This window comes from Haemaphysalis longicornis, unplaced genomic scaffold, assembly GCF_048455015.1.
Source record: "Haemaphysalis longicornis isolate Haplotype H1 unplaced genomic scaffold, Haemaphysalis longicornis Haplotype H1 scaffold_6, whole genome shotgun sequence".
NCBI lineage: Eukaryota > Metazoa > Arthropoda > Arachnida > Ixodida > Ixodidae > Haemaphysalis > Haemaphysalis longicornis.
This window is the reverse complement of record NW_027526407.1, coordinates 149,414,016-149,425,268: the sequence shown is the minus strand read 5'-3', so window position 1 is coordinate 149,425,268 and position 11,253 is coordinate 149,414,016. Positions and strand designations below refer to the sequence as shown.

At 44.8% G+C, this 11,253-nt stretch overlaps 1 protein-coding gene across 1 annotated transcript in view; it reads left to right on the top strand.

Annotated features, from left to right (window-relative positions):
• Nucleotides 1–21: 21 nt before the first annotated feature.
• The window catches only part of LOC144141192 (uncharacterized), a 46,625-nt gene continuing 35,393 nt past the window's right edge, over nucleotides 22–11,253 (top strand). The window contains exon 1 of the mRNA XM_077672753.1: nucleotides 22–675. Within this exon, the coding sequence (XP_077528879.1) occupies nucleotides 355–675 (321 nt within the window). The 5' untranslated portion in view covers nucleotides 22–354. The remainder of the gene's footprint in view (nucleotides 676–11,253) is intronic.

The window sequence follows — 11,253 nt, the reverse complement described above, 5'->3', positions numbered from 1 at the left end:
ACCAGTATTTCTTTCTCTATGAGTAAACCAAGCAAACGCAGCCAGCAGGTGAGCGTCGCTCGCAAGGACTCTCAGCTGATGAGATCATCGCCGCATGCCGCATCTTTCGCCTCGACGACGGCCTTGACGCGACGTGGTCTTGCCGCTGTCGGGGGGGCTTGTTGTGTCCGCAACCATGACAACGATCGGGCAGCGCTGTCACCGCGGCGAGCGGCACTGACGACGCGAGAACGTCGCGATCCGCGCGAGCCCTGCGTCGACGTCTGGGAGAGACGAAGTTCGGTTGACAGCTAGGCCTAGTGATACTGCACGGTCCATCGTCGTCGTCGTGTTGTGGGAGACAGCTCGCCAGCGATGGCGTCGAGCTCGCTGAGCCAAGAAGACGTGGACCACGACCTCGAGGTGCAGTGCTCGCGACGGTCTCGAATCCGCACGGCGCGCGCGGTGACGCGCACGGCAGCCCCGCTGTCGACGCGAGACTTGTCGGCGCCTGACTGCGAGTTGGGATCGCTGGCGCTCGACTGCGGCGACCACGACGCATCGCCCAAGCCCCGGGCGAAGGACAAGCGAAGCCTGCGGCCCGTGCACGCTAACAAGTGCAAGGCCCAGCGCGAACGCCGAAAGTTGCGCGAAAAGAGACGCAGCACGGGAGTGGTCCATCTCCAATCCACGGAGGTAAGCGTCCATCTGTTTGGTGCTTGCCCTGCGCGATCACTTTAGTGCGGCCGTTCGCGCGTGCTTGTTCTTGTTTTGACTGTTTAGTATCGACAAACGGAAAAGAATAACGCGGGAGATGTGACGAAAGTAAACATAATAACCACACGTATGCTCGCCCCTCCACACACACCTCCTCTGTTATTTTCGCACAACTCAGCCGCAACGCGACGAAGCACAAGATTTGCGTGCTTAATAACGCGAATACAGAAAAATGTATGAACTCCACTTGATACACACTTTACGTATCACAACTCTGCGCGGAATTTGTGCTATGTCAGAACAAAGTAGAAACACAAAAAACATTCAACACCAATACGAGGGCCTCTACACCCAAAAACCATGTTCACTGCAGCTCTAACAAATACTCGTCGATTTTATTTTTCGAAGAGATTGTCCGGGCCAACTAAACTCGGGGACAAGTTTCTGTGGCAATGGAGAGGAAGAACTACTTTTCGTCACTGCGCCAAAGTAGTTCCGGATAAATTGGTTTCGGTTGCAGTTTTTGCGTGGCAGATACGCATTCGCTGCAGCTCATTTCCTCGCACGAGCTCCGCGGTTGAGTGCGCTGAATCACAATCACTGAGCATACACACATATTGGCGTCTCCTTCCTCACTTCATTTGTTTCTCAGTGCAAGCCAACACTTTTACTGGACAACTCTGACCGACTGAATAAATTGAAGTGTGGACGATACCGTCCAACTTTGCATCGTCCAGACATGATGTGAATTTTGTCGGTGCTGCAGTTTTTGGGGGCATGCACTGATAGATAAACTTTTCGGCGGCTGAAAACTGGGCAGCACCGCGGACACGTGTAGCACGCTTAAATCGCACGGGCGCGGTATAACGAAAGAGAAGCACGCACACACTACGGTGCGAAGTCAAATCCCATTTAAAGGAGCCATGAATACAAAATACAACTTCGTTTAATTTGAAAGAACTAGGATTCAGTATCTCACTCAGCTCCATTACAGCCACAAAAGATGTTTTTTAACGAAAAAAAAGCAAGAAGCATTTGAAAACTTTCAAATTTCGCGCCACAGTGACGTGTTATGAGCAAGCATGTCGTCACACGGGCCAACAATAAAAAATAATTTTCAGTGCGTTAACTGCTTGTTAGCATTCGAGTGATGCGGTCAAATGGAACTAGAGGCCCCATTACAGACGTCCAGTCATGTGTCATCGCGACAGGTCAGTTAGGCGGCCGCCAATCGCGCAAACAAGGTTCCGTGACGTCATAGAAAAGTTGCGGGAAATTGGCTAGGGGGTCGCGACTGCTTCACACGTTTTCTTTAATATCTCCCTTATTTGTTCTAAGATTGCGATGATATTGGTACCATTGTTATCGGGACTAAGCAGTCTTTCTAATAAACCCGACTTGTATTTTGTCTTCATGGCTCCTTTAAATCACATTAAGTGCATTGACGGGTGAAATAACCGCACCGCTGCAGCCTTGTCAATCCGCAACTTCAGGTGGTATTCCAGGGGCCAAACGGAGCCGTTTTACCCTTTGGGGACTGCCGTGTACCACTCAGAACCTCTGCCTTGAGTTGTGTGACAGTACGCTTGCTTACGTCAGCAAGCTGGCTAGCCGAACGAAGTGCAAAAAGGACGGAGTGTCTTGGGTGCACGGGTTGCAGACAACTTGCTTCATTTGTTTCAGCAGCGTCTAGTTCTCAAGCTTCTTATAAATCCAGTGCGGCGAATGAAGTGGTGAGCTACCGGACAGAAGAAAGAAAGCTGCCATGGACAAGGACACCATGTTTTTGTTTTTGTTTTTTTTCTGAATAGAACCTATGCGACGCCAGTGGCGAAGGACGCAACCAAGAAAACCCAGAAATCTAAAAATAATGGTTTCTGTTTCACACATTCTGGCTATGAATTTATTGGCATTATCAGCTGAAGGCTAAGAAATAAGAAGTATGTATTTTTGAAGTGTATTCCCAGTAAATTATTTTTGTTGAACTACTTTCAGCTGGGCATCGAGATGGCACGTTTCGGCTCTGTAGCCCTGGCTGCATTGCCACAGAAAGTGGTTCCCGAGTATAGCCGCTTCTGTGAACCTGGAATGGGTCGTTTGTGGCGGCAAAACAGCGCAGCTTGTGTGAAGAGAAAGAACGAGGACGAGCGCTGCGTTACATGTTGCATTATCAGTCGCGTTGCAAGTTTTAAGTTACGTCAGTTGACATTACAGGTTGTGCTGTCTTGCCACCATGAATGACATTCACCGACTCCCCCAACTGTGCATACTTTCTGCTTGCACGGGTCGTTTTGATTCCGTGGTGGTGCGATTGGGCAACGTTATTTTGATTCAGTTGCGGTGTTGTACAATGTTTAGTAATGATAACGCAGAGTCTAATCTCACTGAAGTTGTCAGAATTACTCTGGAAAATTTGTTGCGACAGCTTCAACGAAAGCTTGTAAGTTAGCCTCACAAAATCTGCAGAAGTAAGCTAAACAGGCATAATGTTATGTCAATTTTGAGCTCCTAACCAATGACAGTGTTGCGCAGCAATCACCTTATAACAAAAGTAAGGGAAAGAAGTAACGTAATGTGCCAAGACGTTATTTAAGCTAACCTTACCGAAGCCTACGCAGTAGTCTGCCATTGTGCCGATTGCATTATAATAGAAAGAACTCGATTTCTGAAAGTAGGCTATAAAATTCTGACGAACAAAAATTTGTGAAATCACAAGGACTGCAAAAAGAGAAGTTCTACTATTACGAATTTGAACCCAAGTCCTCCGAGTTTCCATACAGGCACCATGGGCCCTATCGTAAATTCTTGAATTGGCCGTCTTGACTGGAAGGTATTTATAATTGGATTTTATTAAAGCCAATTATAAAATTGTCGGTGTGTGTTTTCATCATTCTGGCATTTGATGACGTTAAGCAGCGCCAGTTGTAATGTTTGCCTTTTTTTTCTCACTACTGGAGGTGCATGATTCATTCCGGTCATTATAAAACTAGACGAAGTGCAACGAACGACCAGTGCTCCACTGGCATTTCAAACGCTTCTAATTAAAAAGTCATTCGACTCAAATGAGGGGCTTCGAATGCTGTTTGGAATGTGGCTTACTCCGCTACAACTTCAATGACAGTTGAAAGCTTCGACATTTACTTGCCACTTTCAAGTTCTGTCTACAGTGCAGATACTTTTAAAACCACAACTAATTTGCCACAATGAAAACAACGCTGTCTGCATTTGAAATTGGCTTTGAATGCAATCCGACTGTCACTAAAGCTTGCAACAGTGCTTCAATTTCACAACGCACTTGCTCAAAAATTGTTAAGTTAGTGTAGTTGAACCTCGTTATATGGAAGTAGTATCGGAACAGCGAATTAATTCGTTATATCTGATGATTGTTGTAAAAGTAGACGTAAAAATTGGCTCGAACAATTTGAACATATGGCTCGCGCGAAAATACTTGAACAAAAAGTGTTTTTTGAGGCTTCCAATACACTATGAACAAGGTAGCCCTTACCTTTCTCCTTGTTGCATTTCAAACTCAGTGAAGCGGAACATGATTATGTAAAATTACAACAAAATAAAGTTTCTTGGCAAAGCAGGCCTGCGTCCTTATTTAATTGGTGAAGGATGTGATCTTTGTCTGGTGGCCATTCACAGCACTGAACAGGATGAAGTTTTCCTCAGTGTCCATGAACAAAAGGGCCTTCATGCTTCTGCAGTTTCGGACGATTGTATTTTTTTTTAGCTTCTCCTGGTCAAACGTTTCCTCGTTATATCTAATATCGCATGCGGCTCTCGTGGTTTCACTTTTCTTATAAAAGAATAAGTGTCACTGAAATAAAGCGTGACCAATTAAAGTTTGTATTTAGTTCACTATAGCCGATACTTTGCTATGTCAGTGTTCATTATAACGAGGTTCAACTGTAGTCTGTCTTCGATTTTAATTTTCCAAGAGCTGCGTGAAGGCACTGAGGTGAGGGTGCAGGCAGTTTCGTCTTCATGAATAATAGGCCAGAACTCTGATTACAATCAATAAGACTGATTATTTGTGTCTCGGAGACATTTGAGGGCTTCCGCGGCTGTCATTCGGCTTGAAGCATGTTCTAAGCGAATGCCATTGACAACCTAGTGGAGCCACGTAGCATTTGCTTTTGAGTCGAGCGACATTTTGTCTGGAAGCATTTGAGGCGCCAGTGTAGCAGGGATGTAAGCTTGTTTTTTGCTATGCAGCAAGAACATGGCTTGTAGGGCATTCCCTCTGCGATTTATTTATTTATTTACTCGGGGCATTACAGGGAGATGTGGGAGGTTGTGAAAAAAAAGTGAGAACACTAGACAATGCAGCAGGTATTTCTCAAAGTAAGCAAAATACGCAGCAGCTAGAAAAAATTGCAGCGTTCACAGCCCTCTTTCAAAAAAAATTAGAAACTATGCAGCCAGATGATTACAAAAGCCACAAATCAGAAAAAAAATCACCTAATATGGCGAGAAAGAGTCGCTTTGAAATTGTTTAGATCGACTATGAAAACAGTGCAGGCATGGAAGGGATTCCTGTCAGAGCTGGTTTTGGCGATGAATGGGGTGAAATGGCACCTATTCGGATTGCTTGTAATGTCAACGCAGTGATTTATACACACCGCCCCATGCCACCCGCAGGAAGATTTCGACCCCCCCCCCCCCCCCCAAATTGAAATACGGGATGAACCCCTGTGCCAACCTTGGAATTCGTGATCATTTTGTGCCGATAGTGATGCTCTAAGCGTATTGCGATTTATTTTGTGGAGAAGACAGAGGTGGGATGTTTTCTGGTCTATGGATAGACCCCCTATTTTAGGTCATATTTAATGGAAGTGCGATAATGAATAGGTTGTGGATGGCTTTGATGTTAGCAAGTAGCGAGTTGATGTGTGGTTCCAGAATTGACGACACGCGGCAACCCTAGGCTGAACTGATAATTTGGGCAAGGTCAGCTTTACATCTGCTGAAGCTAGAGCAAAATTTCGCCGTACAAAACAAAGCACGCGATTTGAGCTATTTGTTATATGTGTGATGTGTGTTTGCCAAGAAACGTTGTCCGACGTATAGATGCCGAGATATTTGTGGGTGTATCATACTGTTTCTGACAAATTATTCTTGTTACTTTGCAAGTTGTGCTTGGTTTCATGAACATTTGCTCATCACTGAGAAGGCATTGCAGCACGAAGACCTTTCCCATTTTTGACTTCCAACCACTCCTCTCTTGCGCTGCTCCAGTCCACTCGTTGCCCCCACATTTCCTTATTCTGCCTCCCCCCCATTGTCCTGCAGTGCACTTTAGTGGGCTGTTGTTGGTGATGATGATAAGACACAACGTATTGTCAGAGCTTGGTGGGAACATGAACATCACACTTTTGCTACTTTAGCCTGCATACAAGTCGTGCGATCTGAAATAGAGCATTTCAATGGAAGCTGCAATTGCTGCCCTGAAATGGGGCACATCACTTTGGTGCCGTGAATGCACTGAATTTGCCACAGGTGCAGTTTTTGCTGTTTAAAACTGTTTACTAGTGAGAGAAGTAATTATTTTCACTGCTTTCAAAACAACTTTTACTGCTTCTTAAAATTTTTTGTGAGTAGCAACAAATTTGTGGTGATTGCCTCATTGTACCAGAGTCGCTTGGGGACAGTACATGCATTTACCCGCCGCGGTGGCTCAGTGGCTAAGGCATTGCGCTGCTGAGCACAAGGTCGCGGGTTCGATTCCCGGCCGCGGCGGCCGCTTTTCTGATGGAGGCGAAAAGCAAAAATGCCCGTGTGTACGAGATTTCAGCGCACGTTAAAGATCCCCAGGTGGTCAAAATTAATCCAGAGCCCTCCACTACAGCGCGCCTCATCGCCTGCGTTGCGTCGGCGTGTTACAATCAATCAACATCGGCAATCAACAGTACATGCATTTTCATTACAAAGGACCCAACTCACTGCATTCATCCATGCTTCTTCTAGTAAGCGCGTGAGTCGCGAGATTAAAAGCTATGAAATTAAGGAGCACAATGTCTGTTATATTTTTTGCCGTGCTGATCGAGTTTAAGCTTGTGGAAGGACTCATTGCAGGTGTCAGTATGGTGTTGCATTATTATGGCACGTTTTTCACTCTCACTACTGCATCACGCAACCAGTAGTCATGGTCTATTTTTTTCAGTGGTCACAGCGTAAAGTACGTGAGACGTAGCAGCAGATGATAGTGTTGTGACGGCCGTGAAAGTGATTTCGTAAAAACGCAAAAAACTACTTCCATGCTATTGTTAAAACCAAGAGCTCAATTTTATTACTCAAAGCAGTCAAACGAAATAAAAAAATTGGCAAAGCTTGCACCAAGTCGCGCAAGGCTTGAACCACAGCAAAGCACTGAAGGACACACCACCACACATTACATTAGGTTCGAAATTGTTTATTTACACGTTCCGTCGTCGCTTTTCACTGCGGTAGTAGTAATCGTCATATCTATCTATATCGTCGTCTTCCTCGTGCGTCACTGGAAGGACCCGGATAGTTTCGTCCGCAGGCTTTCACATTTCTCCAAAAGTGGAACGCATCAGCGCGTGCTAGAACCGGTGGCAGCTAGCTTCGCGAACTGGGCGTTTGTTGCACGAGCTGTCTCGTGTTCCCCCCTTGAGGCGCGGAGGCACGTGAACTGTTTGCTTGGTATTTTTTTGTGCGAGCACCAGTTGCACGCCTGTACGACGCCGGGCGATCCTCGTGGGGCGCGTGCTCACATGTGAAGTAAATGGTAGGAGTAACTATGAACCGGGGTTTTTTGATGACGCCGCACACATTTCGGCCAGCAATGTGTGCTGGCCGCAATGAAAAAATAGATATGAAAAAAAATGTTATGTGATGTTATTGTGTTCAAAACACGCCTATTACTTGCATATGAATGAATGTTAGTAGCTCGCCAGGTTGTATTGGCATGAATTTAAACTGTAAAAAAAGGGCTCCTTTTGCTTTCGTTATCTTTTTCTTTATTTTTAAAATACGTATCAAGCATTTAATATCTTTTGTGCGTAATTTCAGATGGCTTGGTTGGGATTTTCGTGAGCTAAGCGCCAAATTACGCAACGTTTCAACAGAGCTGCACACATCAGTGATTGCTTACGTTTCGTGAGGAATTCAAGGATATTTCAGGAAGTCTAGAAGAGGGCACCATACCTCACTGTCATGGAAGCAAATGCACTCCACTACAGAGCGCCTTATAACCTGAGCAGTTTCGGCATGTTAAACCACATGATCAATTAATCGATACTTTTCCCATGGATCGTCCAAGTGGTGTGTGTTTACCCAATGACAGAATGGGTTTCGTGGAATACCGTATTTTCGCGCATATAGCCCGTGCCAAAAATGCGAAAATTTCAGTGGAAAAGTAGGGGTGCGGATAATACGCAGGGGTTTTTCCTTTAGTGCAGCTTCACAGCAATGCACGTTGTGCCGTGATGCTCCTACGCAGTAGCACTGACTAAGCCTTCCATGGCAGGGATTGCGCAAATCATACAAGGACAAGAAAGAATAAACAAGGACGAGCGCACTCTAACTGAATTTTATTTGTGAATTGGGACTTTCGTCTTCCAGTGAGTGCATTATTCTACTTGCTAAACAACTTTCAATTGACAATTGAACGCTCACCCTATAGTGCACCCTATGTATGTACTTTTACAATGGGGCCCTTGATAGAATAGACAGTTGGTTCAAAGGCCTTCGAAGACCTTTGAAATGGCCAGGTACACATTCTGAAGTCTAAACACATTCTTAAGTTGAAGGCCACGGCGCATTCGGCTAGTCCACCTCTTGTCGTTGACTACAAAGCTTGGTGATGGTACAGGGGTTGTGTGTCAGACTCGCGTTTTGTGGGGCCCGGGTTGGAATCCCACACCCACTTCATCTTCTTTTTTCCGATTTTATCCTGTTCATGCTGTCAGCCATTTTTTTTACCATATTTAGGTCACATCAATGTTGGAGGCCTAATTTTCGCTTAGTGGGGCATATAACGCCTTCGCAATAAAACGGCAAGCTCTGGGTGGCAGATAGGTGCAAATCTGCACTTGGAATGCCTGCCAGCGAGCCACCGAGGGGGAATTTGGTGCGCATAATAGAATATGTGCTTGTTTTTTCTCATTCTGTCAAGTGAGGGTGGTGTTGCTTAGTAACGAACTAACTACCTTAAAGTGCCATAGCCGTGCTGTGAGGAAAAGGCATTTTTGTATTGACATTCTGCTGCATTCTCTGAACAGCATATTGCAATGAATACTGTTGACATTGGCTTTGGCAGGGAATGCTATCATTACCATCATTAGCATAATTCATCTGCTGCAAGACAAGGTCCTCTCTGATAATAGTCCAACCACTCCTATATTGCGGTGTCCGAATCCAATCTTTGCTCCCGAACTTGCTTATGTCATCCATCCATTGAGTTATCTGTATTTTCCCTACTTCTAGTTGCATCTCTCTATCAGCCTGGTTGGAATGTAGCAGCAGCTGTTGATTGTTTGTTGGCACTGGATACATTGTCACGCAAGGTCCTGGATGGCTTTAGCGATACGAGCGCATTTTGTGACGTCCGCAAAATCCTCATGAACTTCATTAGGCAGCAGCATTGCGTTCAACATTGTTGTCACTTCGTGGCCTCTCATCAACTCGAAAGGAGTGAAAATTGTTTTTTCTTGAACTGCTATATTGCATGTAGATGTTACATAAGGCAGTACGTTGCCCAGGTTCTTGTGGTTGTCATCACCGTGCATCAAAGTGGCATCGGTGTTGTTCTTGTTCAGCCGTTGTGTGAACCCTACAACAGTACCTTTTAAAAAAAATTTTATTGGCAGAAATACTGCACTTGTGCATCCTTTGCAAGCACACGTGCGTCACGTTTCCCGTTCCGTGTTATGGAGATTACTGCCATTAACGTGAACAAGCATTCCATCAGGTCCGAGTCACCGTTAGCAGCTGTTGTCGATAGCTGCGGGTTGATGGCCTTTGCAGCTGTCACACAGCCTCAACCATGACTGGCAAGGAGTGCTGTAAACATTTAGCAGTTTAGCGAATGGCGGCTTAATTTCACAGCTGTTTGTCAGTTCGTTATCCCGGGTTGTGGCAAATGTAAAAAAATGAAGCAGGCAGCTGGATCTCCTGGGAAATGTGCATTGTTCTGAAGTGTCCTTACTACTGGCCTGATGGTGGTCTTATACCCCTGCTACACTAGCGTCCGAATGTCATTTGACTCAAATGCCGAGTTGTGCTGTTACACTAGGTTTCAAAATGCCATTCGGCTCAAATGACATTTGAGCCAAATGAGCACCGAGGGAGACATTTGGGATTTTAAATGCCATTTCTAGCACTCTTGCGCAGAGCGTTCCAAGTCAGCACAAACAAATACATTAGTGGCGTACTTAAAATGAGGAAAATATTCTTAATTGTGGGACTTTGTTTACTTCTTATTCACTTAAATTGTGATATCAAGATGTAATAATTCCGTACTCTCGGCACCAGTGCGAGCAAGCAACGAACCAGTGTTGCCAGACAGCACAAAAAACCTCGATTGGGATTCAGAATTAAACAAAAACCATGTCAAAATTTGTTATTGGTAATTTCATATCATTTTAATACGAAAGACTGCCGCTAAATTTGATTGTTGCATTATTGTGTAAAACCAGAACTCGACAGCAGCAGCGCCATGCAGCACGGCGAGCGAATGCTAAAGCTTTTAAATGCCATTGAAATTGTAGTGTAGCATGGCGGATTCTGAATGGCATTCGAAGCATCCCATTTGAGTCAAATGACATTTGGTTCAAATGACATTCAGACGCAAGTGTAGCAGGGGTATTAAATTTGTACAAGCCGAGCTTTTGTTCACTCAGTGGCGTCTTTGAAACATTTGATATGGGGCTTGCACACACTTGATTGAAAACTCTGGAATTCTCGGTGAATTAAATGAATCTGGACAACGTGAGGATGTCATGAAACGTTATGATAGTAAATGAAATTATTAAAATGCCACGGCTAATTGCCTAGATATAAACACCATTATGCGCAAGATCACATTACGATAAACAAGGTGGGACGAGACTGAGGAAATCATCGTACTAGCGAACACTAAACAGAGACAAAGGTAAAAGAGGCGACGAAATGCTACCGTGTGTTTTGTCGCCTCTTTTACCTTTGTCTCTGTTTAGTGTTCGCTAGTACGATGATTTCCTTTTCCTTAGTAACCAACTCGCCCAACTTACCACCTTATTTGGATGAGACAGCTTGCAAGATGAACAGTTACACTGTGCCTTGGAACTTCTTATGAAAAGTTGAGAACTATTCCCTTTTTTTTTCTTTTGAAATTGTAGCTGGCATTTTTCAATACACAAGAGTTATCGTAACTTTATTACAACTTGCAAGGTTGGATACTGGCATGAGCGACGTGGGAATCGTCAAACGCAATAGGCTGCTCTCGGATGCAGTGTAAAAATTGGGTTAAACTTGACCTCTGCCCCTCCACCTCAAATTTGCTATTAACCGAAAGTGTCTACAGTGGCAAAAAGTGTGGAAATAAAA